Source organism: Seriola lalandi, unplaced genomic scaffold (assembly GCF_002814215.2).
Source record: "Seriola lalandi dorsalis isolate HSWRI2012SDOR001 ecotype SW California unplaced genomic scaffold, Sedor1 jcf7180002054903, whole genome shotgun sequence".
NCBI lineage: Eukaryota > Metazoa > Chordata > Actinopteri > Carangiformes > Carangidae > Seriola > Seriola lalandi.
The window spans coordinates 55,841-82,574 of record NW_019525455.1 but is presented as its reverse complement, the minus strand read 5'-3'; the positions used below and the strand labels follow the sequence as shown (position 1 = coordinate 82,574).

Below are 26,734 nucleotides of genomic sequence, written 5' to 3'. Positions count from 1 at the left end.
AGAACTTACTATTGTATTAAATGTGAAATACAAACATACATGAATTATCTGTCTTTAGACTTGAGCCTTTACGTTTAAGGGCAGCGACGATGACGTGTGAGGAAACGGTTCTTACCAGGAGGGCGTCGAAGATGAGCTGGACGTTCTTGGTCCGCCTCAGGTCGATGTAGTTCATCAGCAACGAGCGCGTGTCCAGCTGCATGAAGACGGCGAGCAGCTGAAAAAGGAGACAAACATTACTGACCTCAGTTTATCTAATAAGAGTAAAAAGAGATTAAAGGAGGGAAGGATCTTATTGCTGTGACGGATTTCAGCCTTTCCCTCCGAGGAGGAATACTTTTAGATTTTGGTAATATCAATAAACACACACAAATATTTATTAGCAATTTTCTGCAGCACCATCTTGGGAAGTATCTGTTTATTACTTTCTTTTTGCATACGTCTCCCTCAGATATCTAATGACGTATATCTCTGTTCATTTTAGCCTCTCTCCTCTTTATCTGCTGCTCTTGTGTTTTGTGTCGTTTGTGATCCGCTGAGAACGAGTCATGTTTTGTCCGTCCGTCAGTCTCACCTCCTGGTAATCTCCGAGCGGCGTCAGATACTGCAGGATGAGCCTCTGCTCCATGGCCGGGCTCAGCGGGCAGAGGCAGTAGTCGGAGCCAATCACCATCGAGCTCATCTCAGACCAGGAGGAGCTGTTGCCAGGCTGGTTGCTGGCGTCGGTCCCCTCCTCGTCGGCCTTGCTGGACGAGCCGGAGGTGAAGTTGAGCTTCTGCTTAGCCTTCCTCCCGTTCTCCTTTACCGTCCGTTTTTTCCCTCCTCCTGCTGCTCCCCCCTGTTTGTCCTCCGTCTCCCTGGAGGCCTGAGGGTCCGGGCTCGCTTGGTACACAAAGTCTGGAAGCAGTCGGGTGGAGCCGGGCCCACCGCTGCAGCCTCCATTTTTCAGGGCCGACCCGAGCAGGGACAGAGGTTTGGCCTTCGTCCTGCTGCTCTCTCCGTCTCTCTCTTTTCTGTCTTCCTCCTCTCCCACAGCCCCCCCCTCCGCCTTGTCTCGGTCCGTCGAGAGGCTTGAGGTCTGAGTGGCTTCAACCTGAGAGTCCTGAGGTAGATTCTGGGGGGTCTTGGTGGGACTGAGGAGATTCTTGGCCTCTTCGGTTTGCAGCTCATGCAGACGTCGGATCATGACCGGCACCTGGAAACATCAAGTCATTAGAATCACACATTCTCCCACTGACATGATCGTCCTCACACATGGAGCCAACTGACTTGTACTTAACTGTGTATTTAACTTTCTACTTCAACTCATTCCACTATTTTATATTCTATATTTATATATATTTATACAGTGCATATTATTGGTTTCTGTCTGTATTGTAAATTCTTTATTGTTCAATATGAATGTTCATTTTTATTTATACAGTATCTGATTAGATGCTAACATGTCGTTGCACTGGCAATAATTTATCTGATTAAATTTAAACACTTGAACATAAAAGAGTTAAAGTGACTTTTTCAGGCTTTTTTGCCTTCATAATAAATGATTTACATAAATAAATGAACTTTATTTAACTGTTAGAAATATTTGTGGAAATCTCTGTTCTCTCATGAAGCAGCACCTGACTTTATTAAACTTGGTGTGAATCCAGAATTCAGAACCAGAACAAGAGCAGAGTGAATGACAGGAAGTGTGACGCTCACCAGCCGAGTGTTCTCCTCTCTGTAGCTGGTCGCCACTTCCTGGTTGCTCATGGCTCTGGCCAGCAGCCCTGTGGCGTAGACGCACAGCGGCCGCTCGGCTTCATGAGCCCAGCTGAACAACTTCTCCACCAGACCCTCCTGTCACACACACACACACACACACACACACACACACACAGTAAAGTAAAGAAGCATGAGTAACACTTCTGAGCAGGATAAATATTTATAACACTATGATGTGGCTGTAAACAGACAGACCTGTGAGTGGAGGCTGCTGCTTAAACACAACAGCTCTGATTAGAAATATAAAGTGTCTCTATGAGGATCGTCCTTATTTTTGACAAATGCTGTACATTAATAAACATTTAAAATGGTTATTATATCTAATAACAACAACAACAATTATAGTAATATAACATTTTATTTACAGGCGCCTGTCAAGGACTCAGGGAAACCTTACAACACACCGGAAATAAATCTAAATAAATAATAAGAAATAAATATTTGCTATGATAGTGTGTTCAACTATATATTATATAATGATTCTAAACGGTAAATATAGGAGTTAAAGTTAAGTATCTATTACTGTTTTGTTCAGGTGAGTCATGTGACTGATGATATTCATCCTGGTGTTGAAGAAGGTGGAACTGGCTCCATATAACTGGAGCATGTATTTAATGAGACTCTGTTCCTTTAATGAGTTATTATTCCTAGATTTATTTCACCGACGCTCGTCCATATGATCAAAGATCCTCGCGACATCTGCTCTCCTCTACTCATCTTTTAAAATTCCCCTTTAATGTGCACCACCTAACAAAGCGGAGATATCATCGACATGAAACTACAGTTCATCTTTTATTTAGTTTCACCTTCTCCTGGAAGACGACGGCCGTCTCCAGACCCGGCATGATGTTCTGGAGCAGACGGCAGGCGGCTGTGTTGAGGTTCAGCTCTCTGCTGGTCATTATGTACGTGTCCAACAGCTGGAACACACAAGGCAAAGTAATCAATTCAAATTTTACTTTTATTTAGACACATAAATACTATTAACAAAGACATTGTTACATTCAAATTATTCTTGTTTATTTGAAAGATCTCGGTATCTATATTTGCTTAGGAGCCAGACAATGATTATTACAGCTGCAACGATCAGCTGATTAATTGATTGGTCGATCAAAATAAAATGAATCAGCGACTGTTTTGATAATCCACTCAGTAAAATATGTGAATATATAATATGTGAAAGTTTATTAAAAGTCTGAGTTTTGGACTGAAGAATAGACAAATTAAGAAACCTTTAAAGTTTTAAGTTTTTATGGGTATTTTTCACTATTATTTACATTTGATAAACTAAAATAAATCACTGATTAATGAAGAAAACAATCGGCTGACTAACAGACTCCCAGCCTTCAAACAACCACAGTGCATTGAATAAAACAAATTGAGCAGTTCTCACCGCATTGGTGAAGTCATCGTTCATAAAGAGCATCTTCAGGAGTTGTCCCAGCATGCAGTCTGGGTCCGCCCGTCCTGCAAAGTCAAGACAGGAGTGAGAAACTCAACAACCCATCACAAACTATTCAGAGAAGCTTCGGTTCACCAGAACATCAGTCACCACATCGAGATCACAAAACTTGTGCTTTTACAACAGAAGACAGAACGGTCATGATGCTGGATGACAACCTGGGTGACGGTCATCGAACGGATCAGGGTCTGCTTTGTGATACTCTCCTGTCTCCCGTTCGATCAGCTCCGATATTCTGCAGAAAAAACACAGAGATGAGACACGGTCACTTCCCTCAGAAACACCCAGAGACAGACGGACGGACGGACAGAGCGTCTGACGTTAAGATCCGCGTCTCATCCACACAGCATCAAGATCATCGTGGAAAACAAACCACTAACTTAGTGAGGATGGACACCAGTTTCTCCGTGGTGCCGCGCTGCGCTTCTTCCCATTCGTCCAGCAGTGTGGCGAGATTCGCCTTGGCGTCCACGGCCATAGCAATGGCCATGGCAGCCGACACGGCGGCCGACAAGGCGGACGACAGGGCAGCCGATATTGCAACCGTTGGCTCTTCTTCTGGGGAAGACATCGCTGCCTAGAAGACAGGAGGAGGAGGAGGAGAGGAGGGAGAGTTAATTTCAAAAGTTTTGGACATATGAATCTGTGTCCACACCAAAGACAATAATTTAACACACCATCTGTGCAATATCACTTATCTGCTGCTATTTTTTTGTTATATTTAAATATTTAATTGTACATATTATCATATTATGAATCTTTAAGTACTTGATTTTGTCATTTTGCAGTTTTTTCTTTCTTTGTTCTGTCACTTTGCTGCTGTAAAGCTGCAATATCTTACATGTGGAGAATGTGAATTAAAGCCAGGGCATCTCTGTAGCACCACACTGCTTCATTTATAACGGTGTGCTGTGACACGTTTTTACCTTCATCACAAAAACTGCAGCTCCTGCGATTTGGATCTTGCACTTAACCATCTTGCAATTTTGATAATGTTTAAAATTATAACTGTCCAGCCCTGTTTAATACCTTCTCATCCTTTTTGAAGAAACTAAAATCATTCACCTGCAGATGCTCTGTGTAAACAAACACACCTGTGTGAAACTGAGAGAAGAAGATGGAGGCACGGGCTTCACTTTAATTTTCTCTCACCTCTGCTCCTCAACATCATCTCGCCCTTGTTGTTTTTCTTTTTTAATCTGTTTTCTGTCTCCTAACACTCACCATGAGTCTGAGTGAGGCTCGCCGTCGAGGCATCAGAGCAGGTTGTGTCAGACTCTACAGGAGATAATGAGAGGTGAATTTGCCCGTGTGAGTGTTGTGAGTCCGCACCAACAGGTGGCCTCAGCCCGGGACAGCTGTCTCCTCCGCTCAGAGACACTCTCTGCTCTCGCAGCTAACGCGGCAGGAAGGTGACAGTTAGCACACTTAGCTAACTCTCCTACACCCTCGCAGCCTCTTCCGCCTCTTCCGCATCTTTTTACTAAGTACCTACAGCCTCGGTCCTCGCCCTGCCCCCGGTTCGTGTCATCCGGAGATAAGGCGTGGAGTCCGGGGTGAAGGCAGCAGCATGTTGACAGTCCGTTACCTCATGTCAGACACAAACAGCTTCAGCTAGCGACTCGGCACAATTTTAAAATGTTCACTCACCTGGAGGGAAACGTCCTCTCCGCGGAGCTCCTCGGCTCGACTCGCTGTTTCTACAAATTCACCTCAATTCACAAACAAATGAAACGACGCGGACGTTAAACGTTTCAGGGCGAAAAAAAAAGTTTCACGTTTATTTTCAAACTTCTCCCGGCGGCAGCACGTTGCGTCACCGAAAACGGTCGACGTTAGATGACGACAGACGGCGAACCGCATCATGGGAGTTGTAGTTCGAAATTGCAGTTGACCTGTTGGATTACGTACTCAAATAAGATAAATAGAATAAAAAATAAAATAAATAAATATTTAAATAATAATAATTATTCATAATTATTTATTTTTTATTAATAAGATATAAATAAATAAATATTAAATAATAATAATTATTATTAATAATTACTAATCATTGGTTGTTTTTATTGTTTTTATTTTTTAATTCTATTTACCTGATTTGAGTATGTAATCCACCTCAAACAGGTCAACTGTCACAACTTTTTATTATTAATAATAATAATTATAATAATAACTAACTTCCTGTATAAATTTTGAATGTGCCTGTGTCCATCACACGTTTCAATCTCTACAGAGATGTTACTTTGAGTTTCATTCATGTTGTAGAGAATTATCCTGACTCTGACCTCAGCCACTGCAGGTGTTCCTCAAAAAGCTCTTTGAAACTGTGAGGACTGGCCAAAGTGACCTCACAATGAGCAAAGAACATGGACAACTCAAGGTCCACTTACTGCTACTTTAACCACATCTTACTGTCATCAGCAGATGGAGTTTCAGATGCAGTAGAAAGCTCCTGAAAATTGAGCAGCTGAAGTGTTGATATCTTGAAATACTAAAACCCATTAAGACCTATACCTCTTTAAGGCCATCATTTATTTTATTTCTTCTTATTTATTTATCATGTTTTAAAATGTTCCCTCATTAATGTTCTTTCTTTTATCCATTTTATCAAGTCTTTATTTCATTCTTAAGTCTTTATCATTAGCTTTTCTTTTTCAGTTATTTCTTGTGTACGAGTCTCAAATTGTTTTACTGTTATTCTAATATTTTCAGCTTCTCAGTTGCTGTAAAACACTCTGAACTGCACCACCCTGTATGAAAGCTACTATACAAAAAGTTTTTAGTTTAATTGAAAAAGCTAGGAACGTTTACTTGGTCATTTAACGAACAATGTCTCCAATAATAAATGAGAAGTTCTTGCTTTACCTTTAATCTGTCTTAAAATGTTTGTCTTCTTTTCCCATGGACAAATAAGGCTTCAAATGTACAAACAAGTGCAAATAGTTTATTGAGCCTGTTGGACAAAAATGCATTCTGCTCTCAGTGAGAAAAATAGTCAATTGATTAACGCACTTTAAATATTTTGAACTGCACCAGCTTCCAGATGCTTGTTGGAAAAAAAAAAAAAAAAAAAAAAAAAAAAAAAAAAAAAAAAAAAAAAAAAGGCCTTACAAAGGGATGAAGCACATCTGAAACAGTAAAGGATTCATATCTAAAGCAACAACAAAAGAGCTGCCAGTTCATTTTCACTCTGCTGCCGACAGGTTCCCTACACAACCCCCCCATTTCAAAATACTGTCCGTTAAGAAAACCACTTTCTCTGTATGTTCAGAAACACAAGACGATATGGCTTTTCAATCATTGAGTGACATCACTGTGGCAGGACACACTATTCTATTTCTTTACAGGGATCAATAAACACCTGCAACGATCACCTGATTAATCAATTAGTCAACTGAATGAAACTTTATTGGCAACTGATTAATTTAAGTGAAATAAAAAGAACCACGCACGTTTCCTTTTTAAGATACGCAAATGTGTTTTTTTACGTCGCAGTAAATTGTTTATCGGACAAAATGGGACGTTTGATGACATCACACCTGGCTTTAGGAAATTATATTTGGCATTTTTAAACTGTTTTGTGATGTAATACAGGCCAAACAATCAATCAAGTAACAACTGGCAGATTAATCAATCATGAAAGTAATTGTTAGTTGCCCTTGATCAACAGTTCACTACATTATTCATCATACGGTGCATGGGACTACTCGACACTTGCGTCGTTGGTATTCACACATTTTTATCCAAACATTCAAAGCTGGAATTGATCAAATTGATCATGTGTGTGTTTATTTTTTTTCCCAGATGTGTAGGAAGCGTTCAGCTCAGCTAGTGTGTTTTCAGTTTGTCTCCAAACAACGTCATCACGAGTCCATACAGGAGCCCGCCTGCGAGGATGACCACAGTGCTGGATACGGGACCGAACGACATGAGGGCCCCGAACACGTAGAGGAGCAGCAGCAGCAGCATCGTCCTGTAGCTCGCCAGCGGCCGCAGGCTCAGCCGAGGCAGGCGGTTCCTCTCTAGTCCGCGCCGGGACAGCGGGCTGTGCTTTAGTTTTGTGCTGGAATCGTGATCTGTCAGGTAGCGACGACCCAGGCGACCCAGGAAGTCTGGACGTGAGCAGAGCGCATTCATGTGTCCCCCGAACTGTGGGAGGACGGCAGAGAAAATATAAAAAATAATGATGATAGAAGAAGCGAATATAAATTCAAACAAATGTAGTTGTGAAGACACATTTTGTTGGCAGCACTCACCCTGTCATTGACCAGAGAGGAGATCCTGTAGAACAGCCTGACCAGCAGGGCGCTCTCATAGCTCCTAATGGGCTGGAGCTCCGGGTCTCCTTGATACTGGATGTCAAACCTGCGCAGTCCATTCATGATCTGCACACACACACACACACACACAGTGTCAGGGTGTTAGTGTTTGCCGCTCGGCCCACAGCTCCCTCATGTGCAGTCACATTTGAGACACTGACCTGCCTCCTGCCCAGGTCAGTTAGGATGAGTCCCGTCTCTCCTTGGATGCAGTCGGGCAGCTGCTTGGAGTTGCCGTCATCCTGGGAAGAACCCAGGTTTGATATGAGCTGAGTCAGCTGCCCCTGGGTCAGCTAAAAGACAACGAGATATAAAGTTAAAAAAACAGCCGCAGTCAGTGAAGAGTTAATCTCATTCACTACATTTAGGTTTCAGACTTTGCAGGTTTTTATTATTAAACTAGAAAATACATTTTGACCTGTGGATGGGTCGAGATGAAAAGTCAGACAATCACCAAATTTATTAGAATTCCCCTTGAGAGGGACACAGGTGTCTGTATCACATTTTATGACCGGGTATCAAACAGTTATTGAGATTATTTCACTCAAAACCACAACAACACAGACGGAAATGATGAACTGACCACATGACACATCCGTGCTGCTGGTATGAATCAAAATGTGGCCAGTTCTTTGATTTCTAGGCTTAAACACATTGAAAAATATTTCTAAAAACCCAAAAGCTCCTGAATCAGATGAACTCTTATTTACTACAGTTGTGCATCACATTTAAATACGCCGATGAAAATCTATTCTCTGAATTAAATGCTTATTGGGAGGGAATGAAACACGCGTCAGTGATCTGACCTTGAAGATCTGACACAGGTTCTCCAAAGCTCTGTCCAGAAACTCGTGGGTCTTTTTCAGACACTCCCCGCTCTCCTCTGGCTCGGCCCCGGAGAAGGTGTTGTTGAGATCGGAGGAGCCCAGACCAAACCAGGACAGGAAGGAGGTATTGGCCGCCACCTCACTGGAGTGGTCCGATATCCTCTTGGCCGTCTGTCTGGCTTGTGCGATGATCTGGATTAACTTCATCACCTGCCAAATGGACGGAAAACTGAGATTCTGAGCCGCCACAGCAGGTATTTTCAGCACGACCTCAGGTCAATCTATTTGCCACTCCGCTAGGTTTGTGACTGAAACAGAACCTTTGACTTTAATCTAAAATAAAATGTCGAACTTACTGCTCCCCTGAGCTCGGTGCCAAACATCTGCTTGTACTGACAGTCCTGGCCTTCCAGGGCGTAGACGTGGCTCTTCACCCTGAACACCATGTCCGTCACCACCTTCTGCCGCGACGACAGGTAGCTGCCTCCTTGGCTCGGCGTCAGGTAGCCGCGGGGCTGACGGTGGTGGAGGACGTGCTCAGGCTCCAGAAACAACTGCTCACCTGCGGAGAGAGGTGACTGGATTAGTTTTCTGTTTTGTTTTCCTTTTATTAAATGGAGCATTAGTGGAAACATGTCGCTGGAAAACAGCGGGAAAAAGCACTGATCACTGAGAGAGATAAATAATACTTTGACAGGTTCACGCGTCCTCACCTTTCTGGATCATATCTGCGAGGTTGGGCTGAGCAAAGACTTTGGCCACCCTGAAGACCATCAGTGCATTTTTGGCGTTGACCAGATCTGTTCTCACCGCTCTGTTCAAGAAGACCTGGAAGAGCTTCGTGTACATGAGCAGGTTCTCCTGAACAAACGACTCCCTGCAAAACGAGCAAGTTACAGAACCGACTTTAATAACTACAGTCAATACGACTTTATCCTCCAACACTTTATGATCTCTCTCATTCAATGAAGGTGATTAAGGAAATGTGGGTCCAGGAGTAAAGACGAGATCAGACTCACCATTTCTCCGGTACCGTTCTGTTCTGGTCTGGCTGAGGATTGGTCTTCTCCCCTGTGTATCTCCACGGCTGGATGTAGCTCAGCCACGTCTCCAACACCTGCACACACACAGACGACACCACTCTCTTAACAGCAAACTAAAAGCTGTGCCGGTGAAAGAGGAACCGAACCACGAGCTCTTACTGCGAACATCTGGAAACTGTCGGAAGCCCAGAGGTTAAAAAATGGTGGCTGAGTGAGACCTACCGCTCTGAAAGAGGCGTCTAGAGGCCAGTGACTGAAGCAATGCTGAAGAAACAGGTAGAGTTTCTGCTGAACGAAACGCTGCACCACCACTCTGTGGGAAAGACGGACATGAAACAGTTTGTGCTCAATCAACAGTTTTGCAAAAGCAGATGCAGTGAAATTATAGAAAACGCCACCGCAGGATGGTCTTCTTGTTTATTCCACATGTGAACAGACTTGGCGGATGTTTGATGAAAGTGTGAAGACGCAGACCTTTTAAACTCCTCCAGGGGGCTGGTGTGAGTGTGCGAGTGGGCCGACGGCGAGGACGACAGCTGCTCAGGCTTCAGGCTGTTGGAGAAGGCGTGAAGATGTTTCACCAGGAGACGCACCACCAGCACGTGCTCCTCTGTCGGGGTGAAGGGCTCCTGAAAAGACGACCGGTCACAAAGTGCTTCACGTGTACATGACACCCCACCCACACCCCCACCCCTGCCCCGCCCCCACACACCATCTCAGCTCCCATTTTCAAAAGCAGCCAATCAAAATGCATCCCAGTCCAAAAGCAGCCAAACAATCATCAAAGGCTCAGAGCTCGTTCTTCGTGATAGAGTACGGAGGTCCCACAGGTGAGTCACAGCGAGCGCCTGCTTCTGTCTGATCCATCTGTTCATCCTTTAGCTTCCAAACTCTGACGGATCTGCTTGTTTTTTTACTGAGTTTATTGTAGAATTTATTTTGTTTATTCTTGTTCATTCACTTTTTTTTTTATCATCATCATTTAATCCTAAACTTTTCCGCAGCAGTGACACTTGCCTCTGTGTTCTTACAACCAAAAGTTACGTTTTTCTCAGTGGATATTGTAAAACTAGTTCAGACTGAGTGATTGAGGATCTTACAAATAAAGAACTCCTGGTATATAATGTAGATGTTTAATCATTAACTTGGAGACTTTGGGATTTGTTAAAATGTAAGAATAAATTAACATTTTAATAAATAACTGTGGGAAACAGAATGAAAGGTGGGACCTCACTACTCTATTACCTGCTTATGGCAAAGCTGCTTCGTCAAATATCACCTGGGTAACGTAGAAATAATCATTACCTCTATTCAGTACTTTGTCTGTGAATCTAGGCGTTTTGATTATGAAGCGATTTCATGACTGGCATGTAAACTGATGTTTCAAACGTAGTAGTTTCTTTTGCTTTACAAAGAGCAACATTTATCAACCACAGGAACACGTAGAGCAACAGATCACACCAGACGTAGTGTAAGAAGCATGCCCTTAAAAAAAACACCGCAAAAATAAAAGAACCACACCACAACCAGTAAAAGAAAATCTGCTCATAGATTCAAAGCTTCATTCCAGGATTAATTCGCTGTCAAGGATACTTCTCAATTCACTGTTTACAGACGGACTCAAAGACTTCCTGTGAAACTGTTTTCAGCCCGTCGTAGACGACAGGTTTAACAACAGAATCTTTCTCAGATCGCGGGTCAGGACCGAACACTGCTGCTTATGGATTTCAGCTGAAAGTCCTAAAATCATTTAAAAAAAAAAAAAGGAGAACTAATCCTTTTTCCTAAAAGTATAAAATAGGCCAAAATAAATCGGGAACTTCTGCCATTTTTGAGTCTTGGTCGTCTGATTGTTTGTATTTATTTATTGGGTGACAAACTATTGTACATCGCAAATCACCAACCACTTTCACCTGTTTCTAGCTGATTCCAGAAAAGCTAAAACATTCTCATAATGGCTAATTATTGCAAAAGCAGGATGAAGCATGCAAACTAATGAGCTGCAGCTAATGTCTGTGAGCATCAGGCTGGTGATTGGAGGGACAATGTCTCACCGTGTTCGCCAAAAACAAAAGAGAAGTAACCTTGACTGTGACCTTAACTGACTGAGGTTTACCTCCAGGAGGCCCCAGAGGGGCGGGGGTGAATGAAAAGGTAAAAGTACTTGGTAGGTGTGGAGGGTCCCAGAGCCTGGTGGGGCGTGGGGTTGGCACGGCATGCTGGACATACTGAGGCGGTACTGCAGCAGCGCCAGCTGTTCACCCGTAACCACCAGGGGGGAGAGGAAGATGAGGAAGAGCAAAGACAACGACAGAGGGTGGAGAAGGAACAACAGCGAAGAGAGAGGAAGGGGAGAGGTAACAATAAGGGAGGGTGAGGAAGAGGAGGAAGGGAAAGAAAAGGTGGCAGGAGGAAGGTAAACATGAGAAAAAAAGGAAAGTGCAACCAGACAGAGACAATTGGCCAAAAACATTCAGGAGGAAAGGAGCAGAAAACAGGAGAGGAGACAAACAAAAATAAAATATTGACTGAGGAAACACAACGCTTTAATTGCTGGGGAACGATGCACAGGCCGTTCGTACACTCCAGACACAGAGGATTAACATGGGCGAAGGGATGGGAATCATTTGTCAAAGGAAACTGTTAATCATGGAAATATTTCTGTCCATTGACAAGTAAATAACAATTATTTGACTCAGCTGTATTGTTCATGTGCTTCTCTATGAGGCAGTGAGAGATCTGCTGCGGTGGGAGGTTGTGGGGAGATACGTTACTTTCAATGTGCCGTCATCAATCTCACCCAGGACAGCAGTGAGTGGACGGACACATCCATAGATCTCAGAGTGAACTACTCCACCATGTTTCCAGATGGACATTTAAATAGAATCTGGACACCAGCTTGAATAATTCCCATCCCTAATGTTTAACATCATCAACAGAGTGAACTCAGAACTGGAAGATTTTGTTTTGCTCCATCAACAGTGTAATATACAGAACATATTGTGTCCTGTGGTCTGGTCACTTCGTCTGTACTAAACAAATCCTGTTTTAAATATGAATTAAGATTTGATGACATCCAACAGGGAGACAATCTTTACTTTCGATCTACGAAGAATCTCAGTGAGAGATCCGAGCTGAGATCAGCGTGGCCATAATCTTACAGTTCAAAGTCCAGTCTGCTGCACCGAGGATGGACACATGACACAACACAACGACTCAGCACGGTGGTTAATACGTTTTAAAGGGCTGAGCGTTCGACTAAATACTGAGTTTATGATGCAGGTCAGTGGTCAGCATGTTACACAGAGTGAAGGACTACTTCTGTTTCCTGTGCAGCTTTATGCAGCAGTAACGGAGGAAGGCTCGAGATCCAAAATTGAATATCTCGATAAGAGTCCAGCCCAAATATGGTGATATATTATATTATAGCAGGGGCTGTTATTGTGAAATGAGGGTTTGACTCCGCAGCAGAGCAGACTGTCCAAAACGGAAAAATAATTTAAAATATATAAAGATTTATTTATTTATTTATTATGAAAAATAATGTCGTAATTTGTGATATCATCAAATATCGTCCTCAGTTAAATGGAGGATTTGCTGTTTTTCCTTCCTCTGACTCCGTAGATTTATACTTGTTATTTATGTTTATACTTAAATATAAACAAAAATAATGGCCAAATTTCATCAATAATGAAAATTAACTGCTGCAACAACAATACTGCAACATAAATACTGGAGGAAACAGTGTTGTTGGGCGGTTAACCAGGCGGTTCTGCATCAAACTAACCATGTTAACTTTACAGCTGAGGGTCAAAGCATCCAGTGTTTACATAAATACAGAGCCTCCGACATGTCGTCTGCACGGTGCAGGTAGAAGGTACCAACACCAGCATAAAGTCTCACTGTGATCGCTTTTGATGGGCGGGAAACCAAATTAACAACATGGTCGTCACGACATATTCAGAATGAGAAACTCAAGAGTCAAGCTATGGATTCATTAATGCTTCTACAGCAAATCAATCATCTGTATTTCATATTGTGAAACCCCGATGAGACACTTGGACGTGGTTTATGTCAGCTTCTATCTCAGTGAACCTTTACTGTGTCACTGAGCGTTTCAAACAACAACATCATTACATTTGCAGCCTGGGTGTTTGTTTGATTTTTCATTGACGCTGTGTTATTCTCTTGTTTTATAATGAAAAGATATTCAACAAAGCTGAGATAAAAACTAGCAGTATGGGCTGTAGTGGATTTCTGCTTGGAGATCCTTGACATGAAAATGTTTGAACTCCGCGGGATCCAATCATTCACTGTGAACCCTCGACAGAGTCTCCAGAAAGCCTTCACTACGTTGCGACTTTATGTTGGTGTCTAACATGCAACCACACACGGAACATACCAACAAAACCAACACTTGTGACATGGACATGCAGCATGCAAACGAAGTGGAAGAAAAGCAAAAGCACTAATACCAGGAACACATGCCAAGTCACCTACTGCAGCAGTTTTACTCTGCAGCTACTCAAACGCTACTGATGCTAAAAAAAAGGGATTTAAAAACATACTTCAAATATAAACCAGAGAATCAGAGGCTTTCAAAGTGGGAACAGGAACGCTTGATGTGCATTCACACTGCAAGGAGCTCGAGACACTATTTAACTTGTTCGTCAGTGCAAATTAACTAGTAGCAGTTTCAAACATTAACAGGAAATCACGTGCTGCTGTCCGATGTGCGTGGGAATACATGGGAATGTACTTGCTTGCAGTGTGAACACAGAGAGTTGTGGGTGAAGTTGTCCGTCACTGGTGATAAAACAAAACATTTTTCCCGATCCCAAAGTAATTTTTCTCCACGTCTAAGTTCGTGGACAACTTCACCCCAGCCTGCTCAGGGTGTGTTTGGTATTTACCAGCCACAGTGGCTGTTGTATCTTAAAAACTCAGCCCATGCGCAATTTTGCAGAACGCAGTTTTTAGAGTAGAGGACTTTCAAACTGTAGCTGGTCAGGCGCCCGGGTGGCTGACACCACAGGGGCTTGCTGGCCTGCACCACTTCCCCACCCTGGGCTTGCTCCGAGACGGGACAGAGATGGTGGAGGGAGAGAGGATTGTGGTCAGCCAGTCAACAGCCAGCCGTGCGACGCTGCAGCGCAAAGGAGGGAGAGAGGGGAGGGAGAGGGAGAAGGAGAGGGAGAAGGAAAGAGAGAGGAGTCGGGAACATGTTTTCTGTTCTCCTACCTTCACCTGAGGAGACTGCAGCTTCTGGTACATGTCCAGGGAGTAGTGATGGAGCCAGATCTCCACAAACATCTGAGGAGAAGGAAGCAACACGTGTTCAGCTTTAATTTAATTCACTTGATTTTTTTTTTTTCCTCCCGTCACTAGAATATAAGTGACTTGAACCTCACCTGTAACAGTGTTTCGGACCTCCAGATTTCCTGGGCTGCGGGGTCAGCGTTGACTGAGGGCTGGTGGAATATGTGATGTTTCAGGAGACTGGGGCTGTGAACGCCATAACCAGCAAAGGTCACGCTGGAAGATCTGTGGGGGCAGAATTTAGTTTTAACCACAGCACTGCGTCAATCAGTCCATCTCCACCCAGGAGCTTCTCCATCAAAAGGTTTGACTTTCAGGTGATCAGACTCTCGAGGGGTTTATTAAACCTTTCTTGGTATAAGTACCTTGGCGACGGAGCAGTGACGGAGCCTCTGGAGTCGGAGAAAGGAGAAGGAGGCACACTTCCTTCACTGGGGAGGAAGTATTTCAGGTAAGTGTCCACCAGAACAAAGTAGGCGCTGTCTGTGGAGCTTCCGTGTTGGCCTTGGGGGTAGATCTGAAAACACCACCCAGGTTATTTCTTATTAACGTTTTTCTTTTTTGTGCAAAGCTTTAAAAGGTCAGTCTGCTTTGAATGGATTAAGGTAAAACATCTCACTTGGAAAAATCAAAAGAAAGAACTCTTTAGTCTTGAAACAGCCGACGGCTCGGGACAAACTTTAGTGGATATAATGCTAAAAATGTCAAGATACACTGCACTTCTAAGACAGACCAGACTCTGGCAAACTCACCTTTGGCGTGATGAGACAGAAGGCAAAATTGAACATGAAGAATTCAAACGGATCTGCAGAACGTTAAGGAATAATCAAACTGCTCAATGACGTAAAAGTCCATGTCACAATACACACCTGTAGCTGTAACGTCTTAAAACAAATTACATAACTGATTAGAGTTGAAGCGACTGGTCGACTAATCGATTAGTTGATTGCCATTAAAAAAATATCTGCAACTATTTTGATTATTGATCAGTCGTTTCAGTCATTTCTCATGAAAAAGAGAAGCTTCACATCCTCTGGTTACACTTCTCCTGTGGGAGGATCTGCTGCTTTTGTTGAAGAGGATACTGAGAGCGAGGTTCAGGGACAGCAGGCCGGACAGGGGGAACTGCAGCTTGTTGTGGAACAGCGGACAGTCTGGGAGAACTCCTTCCTGGATGCAGGCCTTGACAGGACCCTTCAAGACACAAGGAGTTACACAGTGAGACAGACCGAGGTGGATATGTTTGACACGGTGACAAACAAATACCAGTTACTAATATTGAGCATTTGTGTGTGTGGCGGATGTCGGCTGGTGTTAATGTTTAAATGTGAATCTCTGCAGACTCGATAAACATATTTGAACTTACAGCGTGGAGACGCGAAAACTTGTATATGAGGTTTTTAATAATATCTTTGGTCACAATGTGGTAGCTGCTCAATGCTTGGACTCTGTTTACGTGGAGCAGTTCATCCTCTTGTTTCCAGTAAATGTCTCAATGTGAATTACAGAGGAAACGTGACTGCTACAAAATTATTCTTAAACAGATTTACATAAAACAAGAAACATGTTCCTACCGGGAGATAATTGACAGGTATTTCATATTTGTACTCCTCTGCTTGAAGTTTATACACGAGTTTCATCATTGGCCCACTGAAAAAAGAAAAAGAAAAAAAGAACAATGTTTTTTGATTCTTTAAACACACGATGAACAAAACTGATGGGAACAAATACAGATAAACCAACTACCTGGGGTTTAGGAAGTCCATAACAATGTTGTACTCATTGCTCCTTGAGTGCAGGAGTCGCAGGTTCCAGCCTGCGATGATGCCGTCCAGGCTGCCGAACACACTCTCCACCAGCCAGGGGAAAATCAAGTGCAGCTCCTAAAGGGAAACACACACACACACACACATATATATATATACACAGTGTAATCAGAAACTGGCAAGTAACAAAACGTTTTAACACAGTACACTGACAGACAGACATATAAGGTTTAATGACTGAATGGGAATCTTTACTGTAGTTGTACTAGCAACATCACAACGCAGAACTACAGTGAAACAACATGTTGGCAATGTAAATATTATTTAAATTATGGATTGAGTTAGTCAAAGCAAAGCACCACTGTGGCAGCCTCTAACTTCTGGGAGCTACTACACACAATATAACTAGGGATGGGTTCTAATAGCAAGTTCCATTTAGTTCCAGTTTTTCCCTCTGACACTAAAGGAAACTACAAAGACAAAGACTGGTGACGTACACCGACATGTGCAAGATGAGCAGAGCAGCTGTTTACAAGACTGACTGACTGAATATAGCAGAGAAGTCTGGATATGTGCATCAAAGTCAAAGCAACAACTGCAAAATGTAATTCCTGCAAGATTACACACAACAAAAGAGGGATGACAAGTCCCTTGTTTAAATATTTTTCCATCATAACGAAAAATGGTCAGTTTATAAAGAAAGAAAGAAACACCTTGTTCCTGAAAACAAAACTAAAAAAGCAGACATCAGTCACCAGGTAAGGATGGTTATGGATCAGTGCTGTGCTCTGAGCTCACTGTCTTACTGTGAAATTGCAGGTACTGAAGCTACAGACCACAATGCAACCCACACACAGAGGCTGTAATCCTGCTGCCTCACACTCGTCCGTTGTGTCACTCGCTCAAACACCAACAGCACAACAGCTGCTGTCAAACAGAACCTCAATTGTCCAATTCAACATCCTCACATACCCAGAAGAACAATTATTACTGTGCTATTTTTGTGCTTTAAGAATAACAACAACCACCAGTGATTGTGTACAAACTGACATCTGAATGCAAGAGTCCAATCAGATGAGATATCTGCATCCCTAATACCAGCATAACTACAGCGTCAATTCAATCTTTTATCTTAGACTTATGTGCATCTTTTTTTTTTTAAATCCAATACAAAGAACACAAGAGAAAGTCAAGATGCTCACAGTGAAAGTCAGCTGTCACACTACCAGCAGCTGACTCCTCATGCTAAAAGCCCTGGACATAAAAGGCTAGATCAGTCCTGCCCTCCTCCGACCAGTTAAGAGAGAGAAAAACATTGGCTAAGACTGCAGTGTTGTGTTTGCGTTATACAAATCCAGTGACATTCCTTTCCCGCTATTTTTAACTAATAAACTTGTACAAAAACTAAGGGGAGACCAACAAGACACTGTATAGAGTTCAGAACACAGCTGCTACTCTGTACAGCACATAGGGAATGAATAAACTCTAGAACAAGAGCTGCAATCTTTCACCATGTGGAGTAAATGTTGTGATCCAGTTTTTATGTCTCACAGTGATCAGTCATTCCAGCAAATAGCCATTCACAAGTAAATTAATTTGCAAACACGTGTGTGTGGAAGAGTGGACAGTACCTTCGCAGGATAGTCATCAATGATCTTCACCAGATCTTGGCATCGCTGCAGGAGAGGTTTGGTGGTCGCATCGGCTTTGAGGTTGGCCTGGAGCAACATCAGATACATATATATTAAATTAAACTAGGGCTGATATTCAATATAATATTTTTCAGATTTTTCATTGAACAGCTGGTTAGTGGTAGCATCATGTATACTTGAAACTTAACATAGATATAAGTGAACCAAAAGGAAACCACAGTGTGCAAGTGAAGATTACAACCATAAGACTGTATGAAGTGAACTTATAATTTTAAATTACTGATACAGTACATATACATTTTTATTATAGACTTTTATGAGCCCTATGAATGTGAAAGTATAATCAGAAATCTGCATCAGGATGGGTATCTAATAATGCTGCATTTCAAAAGTGTACATGGAGCCCTGTTGGGGCCGGACTGTATTAAGATTTTACATTAAATGCTACATTAAACATAAAAAAAAACACATTTTGTGAATCACAGAGTTGGAGGCTCATTCAAAATGCCAATTAAACTGGACTCGAATTACTCAGATGGAAGTCAAAAACTATCATTAAAAGCTAAACAGCTAAAGGTTGTATAACAGTGATGGGATCAGTGGTTATGGTCATGCTGGTTCTCTATTGGAAAATGTAAACAATCATATAAAGAGAGACTCACCAGTAGGAAACTGGGCTGTTGTAACGTTGGGGCAGCCATGTAGGACCATCAAGTTTACTCCTTCCTGTGTACAGTCCACTTGAATCCTACCTGTTGGTGGTAAATACACACAAAAAAACTTTATTATTTCTTCAGTTGCTTCGTCAGCCTCCTCAGCAGAAAACAAACGTGCTCACCACTGAAACAAGTGGATGCTGTGGACACAGGATGATAACTGTGAGTACTGGTAATCCGACTACAATGTTTCCCATTGACTGGAAAACTAAGCAGACACACAGTCAATGAACCACGCAAGTCAGCATGAGCGGGCTAGCTAGCGGCAGCTAACTAACTTAGCTAGCAGAGAGCCAAACTGACAGCAACAGCCGTGAAGCCGGTCAACGTCCCGCGCAAACATGAACTACAAACATGGATGAAACTTTTACTCGTTCGTTTGAACACATCTTTACCTTAGCCGGTGACAGTTATTCAAATTTTCTGCTACTTTCCCCTCAGCCGCGTTTCCATTAGTGTCGTTCAAATGAGTCGTTGAATTCTTCTTCTTCTTCTTTTAGTTTGATTGGCGGTTGGAAACCAGCTTGCACGTGCTTTACCGCCACCTACCGGACTGGAGTCTGAAGCGTTAAAATGGCAGAAAAACAAAACAAAATCTCTCTATTAAACCCGGTTACCTTGAGATAATTAACTGGGTGACTATATATTCCCCTTATTGCGTCTTCAAGGAAGTTTCCTACTGTGACGGTTAGCTTGGCTGCAGTTGTTTGACGTCTTCTTCTGTGGTGTTTTAGTTTGTAGTCATGTTGTTGCACTTTACTGCCACCTCCTGGAGTCACTCATCTCTTCCAACATGCATTTAAACTGTATATTTATTTTAATCATATCATGTTACAATATTAATAATAATAATTATAATAAAATAACAACAATAATAATGATGATGCTATTAATAATAATGATGTTTAATATTAATAATAATAACAACAATATAATAATAATAAGTAATAATAATAATAATAATAATAATATTTTTCTAAGCTCAGTAGTAATCAGGACAGGCAAACCAGCCTGACAAAGGAACAACTTCCTCAGGGCTCTAATGGCTCTAATTTGAGTTCAGTAAAATGATCACATGCTAACTAACACTCAAACCTGGGTTCAGGTATCAGCGCAGCATAAGAGTACTGGTTGGTTTCCCCAGTCAAAAAAAAACAAAAAAGGAAGCGGCTCTATGTGGTCTGCCTTGTGCTCTGTACGTGATGTTTACAAAAAGCCACAGGATGCCACCACAATGGACACTACCTGGGAGGAACCAGGATGTACCCTTGGCCCCTTTGTGAGTTAATGCAGCCCTGATATTAGGCCAAATATCTTCATTATCTTTTTCATTCTCAGGCAGGAATGTGACCTCTTTTACTCTTAAATGTGTTGACAGGATTTTACACATTACAAGCCAAAGATTACATGATGCTGAGCCGATACAGAGGTGATGCTTGACATCAATTCATTTAGCCAAGTTGGTTCAGTCCATTCTAACAAATTCAACCACAGAAATATTACACAAAAAATGTAAAACATCTGAATGTGTTTATTTGTTTTATTTTACATGTAAGTTGTCATTTAGTGGCTTATTCACATACAGTATAACACAGTTTCATTATTCAGTTCTTGATCTCAAAGCTTATTAGAGTTGTGACATAAAAAAATTGCTTATCAAAAACACACGTTTATATAAACACTGAGGAAAATGTACTAAATTCTTCTACATGAAGAAAGAAAACTATCAAAAATAGAGTTCTTTAATATACACTGACGTGAATAATAATTATTAGTTACATGGCAGAATTAATAAGCTATACATAATGTATTTTCAAGCAAGGTCCATTTCATGTGCGTTTCCACTGAGGCCTTTAAATCCACCCGTCAGGTTTGTATGAAGCCTAGATCTTATCAGCGTAGATCAGCATTACGTCTCAGAACAAACATAAATACATGTAGAAAACATTATATGTTTTTGTTAAACACAGTTAAATATGTAGCAGTAAACCGGGCAAACACTTTTCATATATATGACATTTATATATAAACGTCTGTCTGCATTGTGTGTGAGATCCTGATACATTTTCACCCGTCAGCTGTTTGGTGCCACTGGTGCACCGCGGCACTGACACAGTCTGAGGAGATAGTTTAGGTAGAAAAAGGGACAAAATAGAAAAGGATTGTTGTGGTAAAGTCATTGCATTAAAGTAAATAGTTCAGACCACTGGTCTCTCTAACACTACAAGAAACCCTGAAAACTTGGCTTCAAATCTAGAATATTTCACAAGAATATTCAATAGTAAAAGACAAAATAAGCAACAGTCAAGTTAAGTTTGCAAAAAACTACAATTTATTAACCGTTTAAAAATTAGCAAATCTTTTTCATCTGGAGTGTGTGAATGTGATTTAATAAAATCTGATCGACAGAGTTGGAAGCACAAACAAACAATCCAACAACTATGATCAGATTTTAATTAAAATCCTGCATAAAAATTCACTTCATCCACTTCAAACCAGAGAGAAGAGCTCAGAATAAAACACAAAATAAAAGTTGTATATTTGGAAGAAGCTGTGGTTTTTATGTAGGATCCCATCACTTGCAGTAAGAAGCAAAGTAATAAAACAGGTTTTTAAAACTCGGATCAGTTGGTTTTTGATGTTAGCAGCCAGATAATCATCCTGCTGGATATTTTTAGAAAAAAAACAACAAATATAAATGTATATTTAGACGCCTGCAAACAAAACGCGATCACATGCATCTCTTCCCTTTTCACCGCGTCTCTCTGTTTGTGCTGACGTGACCGGACGATACAGTGTGTTGTCTCGTAAACCGTCTGCATTAAATATACAGGATCAACTGTGTTACACACCAACAATACGTGACTCGTTCTAAAGGGATTCAGACACCTGATGGCGTCATGTGGGGCTGGATTTCTCCCAAACTTTGACTTGGAAAAACAAGATTTTCAATTGTAGCTGAAGCTCAGAGTTCTACCGTCCTACGTTCCAAACTGACGAACTTTCTAACAAGATAAATTCAGAGACAAATAACTTTTTCTTTCTACTTTGCTATTTCCTTTTTTTTTGTAGTGTCTAAATGTCAAACTATTCAGGATATACTTTTCTCTTTGTTGAATATTACTTTACTGGTTGACATCATTTGCTCAAAAAGCAAACGTCCTTGATGTAACCTCTGCACGTGCAGGATGTGTTGTCCGTAGACAGTGTCTGTGTTCTCCAGGTGACTAGAGGGGGGTCTCGGGGGGGTTGTTCCTCCTCACCCGGGCTTTCCTGCTCTCCTGCTTCAGCTTCAGAGCGCGGAGCTTCTGCTGCCGGCGTTTCTCGCGGTACCACAGCTGCTCGCAGTAGTCGTCCACGCTCAGGCTGTTGGTCCCCACCATGTGCAGGTCCTTGTAGCTCTTCACAGGGAGCTGCTGCGGGTGCTGGGGGGGCAGCCACGAGTTCCTGTGTCCCGGCACCTGAGGTGGCGGATGAGGGGGCCCGGACTGGCCGAGAAACCCGGAGACCGCCGCTCCGGCCGGGCTGGTCCTCCCGTGGTGCTGCTGGTAGCGGGTCGGGTGGAGGCTGTGGTTGGGGATGATGTGGACGCGGTACCGGGCCAGGACCTGGCTGTAGGAGTGCTCGTGGCTGGTGCAGGTGTAGAGGCCCGCGTCACCCTGCTCCAGGCGTTGAACCAGCAGCCCCCGCTTCATGTGGAGCGTGCATCCGTCATCGCTCTGAGGGAGCTGAGCGGGCGACAGAGACGGTTTGTCAGCAGCTTTTAGTCTAGAGTCTGTCTTTCCTCCTAAGCCTCGTTTCTCCCCTCATCTCCTGCTCACCTGTCCCTCCCACCTGTTTCCATCAGCCCTGCCGTCCCCTGCTCTCCCCACCTGCACCTCATTCAGTAACTCTGGACTTTATATACCTGGTTCCTTCACCTTGTTCCTCAGTGTTTCTGCTTCAGCTCCTGTGTCTGTAGTTTCCTCGTGTTCCCCTGTGAACCTGCTACCTGCATTTTCTACCTGTTTCCTGAACCTGTTTGCTCGCCTGTCGACTCACCTGCCAGTTCATCCTGCGAACCTGTTTCTCTTCAGTTACAGTATGTCCATTAGTCCGCCTTTGTGTGTCCAGAACAAACCAAACATTCACAGTCTACTCCTTTTGGAATGATATTCTATATTATCTAAGTGTTTGTAGATCTGAATGATCTCTGTTAGAAAACTGAAGCAGGTCAACATCTGTCACCTGCAGATGTTCGCAGATGGAGAGAACAGGAGTCTCAGTCTCACCTCTGTGCTTCCATGCGTCTGACTGAGCGTCTGCTGCTGCTGCTGCTGCTGCTGCTGACTCTCTGTGCGCTGCGTCGTCCACCTGAGCTCGGCCTGAGACGACCGAGGAACACACTCCAGGAAGGTGGAGTTTCCCTCCACACCGTACACCAGCTTCACCTCCACAGACTCCGAGTCTGAGTTTAAAAAGAAAGAGAGATAAAAAAAAAAACAAATCGTGAGGAGAGACGATAAGAATCAGTTTCTCTCGACGTCGACGCTTCACAGCTTTAACAGGAAGAGAAACAGAAACGACACAAGACAAGAAACACACATTAACATTTTATAGACACATTTATATGAACAGTTAAACATCAATTTATCCTGGGAAACTGGAATAATCTTTGCTGCCAGGGGAAGTAGAGAAAACTGCAGTTACACAGTTCATCCCCTAGATGGCGCCCTGCATCTGCTTTCACAGCAGGAAGGAGACGAGGGAAACTACTGTATCCTCTCACCTCACCTGACAGAGGAGATGTAAAACTACACTGAGATGCTTTTTGGTTCTTAAAACCACAAATATATCTTCTTATGGATATCAGTGTAAAATATGAACCTTTACTAAAAGACAAAAGACTTGGAAAACTGTGAACTTATCCTTTGAGTCTGCACACCGACTGTTTCTGGGACGTGAGCTACATACTTAAAACCTGCTGAGATTTAATAGCTATGTACTGGAAACAATCTTCTGTCGTCTCTTATTTGGACTGTTTGAACATTCGGCATCAAGACCGATTCATCACATGTATCTGAGTTAATATAAGGAGCTCGTGCACGCTCACGGACTCATGCAGATCTCAGATAACAGATAAACCAGACTGTGACGTTTCACATTCCGGCTCTGCAGCAGCACTTCAGCATACGTGATCAATCACACGGGGTGTATATGTTGAGTGGAAGTCCTCTGTTCCTGAGTGCACGCCGTAGTGACATCACTGCAGTCCCATCGCGTAACTGACGGCAGTTTATTTATATCAGACGGTGGAAATCCTTACCGTCCTCTGTGAGTGGGCACTGGCTCCAGGGGTCTCCGTATTTTATATCCTGTCTGCGTGCCCGCCTGACACACACACACACACACACACACACACACACACACACACACACACACACACACAGAGACAAACAGATGTTTTATAATGTGCATCTTGATGTGTATTTGTTTGAAACTGTGTGCACATGTTGCTTTCAGTTGAGTTTAAAGGAGTAAACCACTGATCTTCAACATCAGGGTCAGTACCACAGAAAATAACCCTGACGATGTCGTTCCAGTGTAAATCAGTGTTTGTCTCAGCTTGTGACTGAAAACCTGCAGCTGAGCTGCACTGAAGCAGCTGAAGGATTCACCACAGACTCAGACACTAGACGCAAATACAAGCCGGTCCTCGGCACTGCAGGTTCAACTTTATACAAATATCCCCTGATGCTCGAGGGGCGACCTGTTGCACTTGTTTTCATTCCCTCTGCAAAACAGCTGTTAGCAGCTGTTAGCCCGTTAGCTCCAACTCCACTTTATGACAGTGCCAAACAAACGTGAGGTAAAGAGCTTCCCCATTTAATAAAATATAACAGCAGTATAATGGATGGCAGTAACTGTCCAATCAGAGCTGAGTATGTAAATCACATGATTAGCACAAAACACACCTGCGAGCTTCAGGCTTCAGGCTTCAGGTCTGTATGTGTGCATGTGGTGTAAAACTGAATTACTTTATATCTTCTAATTTTATCAATCATTAATTGTCTGTAAAATCTTTAAACTCCTCTATGACGAGGGAGAACTGTGCTGAAAACATTAATAACGTAGGTTAAAGGTGTGTGTGCACTGATGTAGGCAGCAGACTCATCCGTTAAACAACAGCTGACAGCAGCAGATAATGCAGCTGCCTTTAGATAAAAGTGTGAAGCAGCGTTAAATCCTCTTCCTCACTGTCGTTTCTCCCGTCGGCTGCTCGGGGGGTGAAAATACGAAGCTACTGCGATTATGAAGGAGAAAACACGGAGCAAGAGGAGGTCATGAAAACACAGAGTGTTGTTTCAGCCATGGTAAAGAGTGTTGTCACGTCTCCCCTCCTCCTCTCTCGGTTTTCTGTCCTTTAAACTGAAGCAAATCTGAATCCTTTCCTCTCCTTTATCCTTTCCATTAGTGTTTGCATGTCTTCTCTTATTTCTGACATACAGAGCCTCCCTCCCTCCCTCCCTCCCTCCCTCTCTACCTCTTGCTGGTGGGGAAGTATCTGGAGCAGGTCTGTCCGTCCCAGGAGCAGTAGGGGTCTCTGGCGAGGCAGCACTCAGCGCAGTCGGTCCCGTATAACTCGCACCTCTGGAGCCCCAGCTGGACCACGCCGAGCTCGCTGGACACGTACAGCTGTTGCTGTTGGCGAGAGCGAGAGATTCAGTTCATCATTCTGACTACTGTTAAAAGAAGAGAGAGAGCTGGAGCTGACATCTTTAAAGATTCACTGCTGAAAATTCATTTTCAGAGGCTGATTTCACTGTAAAATATTATATATTATATAATTCTTCTCTTTATTTATTTGATTTTATTTAAGGATTTCTGTGATAAACATTTGTAACATTAAATTTTTTATGCAAAACCCATTTTAAAGTAAGATTATATAAAAACCACGTTGTGAAACCAGAGTTTGCCACTGCGGTTAAGTCAGTAACTGAGTCACGACCACAGTCGCTCTCACACTGAAAACACAGCAGTCTTCCAATAAAACCTGGTAATAAAAAATGATTACTTGATTAAAAAAAGGCGCTCGGATCAGTTTATAACGTCTTTGTTATTTCTCACACAGACAGACACACAGACGTCTCGTAGACTTACTCTCTTGGTCGACAGCTCCATGCTCAGGACGGGTGAAGGACTCTGTGGGATGAAGAGGAAAATGGATGAATGTAGCTGCTGCATTACACAACAAACACACAACATTTACACACTCATACTCACACATCTACAGATTTTCTTCTTCTTCTGTGTTTTATTTGAAGTGTTGATCCATAAGAAGATATATTTGTCGTTTTCTGAGTGATCCAATAAAAATACAGCAGATTTCAGGTAAAAACACTCAGAGAAACCAAATCCTGTAAAGGTTTGGATGGTGGGTCCAGGTGGGCGGGGCTTGGTGACTGCTTTGTTGTGACATCACAAAGTTCCAGAAGTCCTGACGGCTGGTTTTAAGGCTCAGTTTCTGAATACAGGCTGTGTGCATTTCTCTGTGGACTGAGGCTTTGATACTTTCACAGTATTAATATAGAAGCTAGAGCTGATCTATAATCACACTACACATGGACAGAGACCTTTATACAACAGTGGTAAATGAACACAGGTTTACTTTATTCTGGCATTTCTTCCCATATTTTGCCAGATTGTGATGTGTTATTTAGCTGTTTAAATTACTGAATAATGGCATAAATTTACGTTTCAACAAACAGCATAGAAACACACTTAGTATAGAACAATGAATAAAGATAAAAGGCTTCATATTCTCAGCTATGATCATCTTTGTAAGCGGGTTTTCATACTGTGGCGCTGAATCAAGACGCACTGAAA

At 42.6% G+C, this 26,734-nt stretch overlaps 3 protein-coding genes across 7 annotated transcripts in view; all 3 read right to left on the bottom strand.

Moving 5' to 3' along the window:
- LOC111672865 (DDB1- and CUL4-associated factor 1-like) overlaps positions 1 to 5,043 on the bottom strand; it is a 17,981-nt gene extending 12,938 nt beyond the window's left edge. Inside the window, exons 1-9 of one of the 3 annotated variants that reach the window (XM_087169649.1) lie at positions 4,877 to 5,043; positions 4,451 to 4,504; positions 3,607 to 3,803; positions 3,385 to 3,461; positions 3,158 to 3,231; positions 2,571 to 2,684; positions 1,702 to 1,839; positions 575 to 1,195; positions 116 to 217 (exon numbers count right to left, since the gene is read on the bottom strand). In XM_087169649.1, the coding sequence (XP_087025775.1) occupies positions 116 to 217; positions 575 to 1,195; positions 1,702 to 1,839; positions 2,571 to 2,684; positions 3,158 to 3,231; positions 3,385 to 3,461; positions 3,607 to 3,803; positions 4,451 to 4,483 (1,356 nt within the window). In that variant the 5' untranslated portion in view covers positions 4,484 to 4,504; positions 4,877 to 5,043. Of the gene's footprint in view, positions 1 to 115; positions 218 to 574; positions 1,196 to 1,701; positions 1,840 to 2,570; positions 2,685 to 3,157; positions 3,232 to 3,384; positions 3,462 to 3,606; positions 3,804 to 4,450; positions 4,771 to 4,876 lie in introns of those variants that run through there. The other 2 variants (XM_023430440.2, XM_087169650.1) reach the window with 2 other exon arrangements.
- Positions 5,044 to 6,150: 1,107 nt separating this feature from the next.
- smpd4 (sphingomyelin phosphodiesterase 4) lies at positions 6,151 to 19,353 on the bottom strand. Of its 3 annotated transcripts, none has more exons than XM_023430434.2 (20): positions 19,264 to 19,353; positions 18,815 to 18,904; positions 18,132 to 18,218; positions 16,481 to 16,617; positions 16,309 to 16,384; positions 15,820 to 15,928; positions 15,487 to 15,539; positions 15,100 to 15,251; positions 14,827 to 14,959; positions 14,657 to 14,728; positions 11,532 to 11,669; positions 9,890 to 10,044; positions 9,638 to 9,728; positions 9,392 to 9,489; positions 9,086 to 9,249; positions 8,729 to 8,934; positions 8,352 to 8,582; positions 7,707 to 7,838; positions 7,483 to 7,611; positions 6,151 to 7,375 (listed from the first exon to the last, which is right to left on the bottom strand). In XM_023430434.2, the coding sequence occupies exons 2-20, from the start codon at positions 18,851 to 18,853 to the stop codon at positions 7,055 to 7,057; spliced, it is 2,523 nt and encodes an 840-aa protein (XP_023286202.1). In that variant the 5' UTR covers positions 18,854 to 18,904; positions 19,264 to 19,353; the 3' UTR covers positions 6,151 to 7,054. The 3 variants fall into 3 exon arrangements, with proteins under 3 accessions (XP_023286202.1, XP_023286203.1, XP_023286204.1); XM_023430435.2 differs by having other exon boundaries at positions 11,580 to 11,669; XM_023430436.2 differs by lacking the exon at positions 11,532 to 11,669.
- Positions 19,354 to 20,394: 1,041 nt separating this feature from the next.
- Positions 20,395 to 26,734, bottom strand: part of LOC111672864 (semaphorin-3D) — a 50,308-nt gene continuing 43,968 nt past the window's right edge. Inside the window, exons 13-17 of the mRNA XM_023430438.2 lie at positions 26,009 to 26,050; positions 25,392 to 25,549; positions 24,174 to 24,238; positions 23,140 to 23,315; positions 20,395 to 22,596 (exon numbers count right to left, since the gene is read on the bottom strand). Of these exons, the coding sequence (XP_023286206.1) occupies positions 22,096 to 22,596; positions 23,140 to 23,315; positions 24,174 to 24,238; positions 25,392 to 25,549; positions 26,009 to 26,050 (942 nt within the window). The 3' untranslated portion in view covers positions 20,395 to 22,095. The remainder of the gene's footprint in view (positions 22,597 to 23,139; positions 23,316 to 24,173; positions 24,239 to 25,391; positions 25,550 to 26,008; positions 26,051 to 26,734) is intronic.

What these genes read in the sequence shown, in the direction of transcription:
- smpd4 (XM_023430434.2), bottom strand. Translation starts at nt 18,853, where the DNA reads ATGGCTGCCCCAACGTTACAACAGCCCAGTTTCCTACTG. An exon ending in AACAGCCCAGTTTCCTACTG is followed by an intron (nt 18,219 to 18,814) that starts GTGAGTCTCTCT and finishes ATGTTGCTCCAG; the next exon opens with GCCAACCTCAAAGCCGATGC. An exon ending in TACCTGTCAATTATCTCCCG is followed by an intron (nt 15,929 to 16,308) that starts GTAGGAACATGT and finishes TGTGTCTTGAAG; the next exon opens with GGTCCTGTCAAGGCCTGCAT.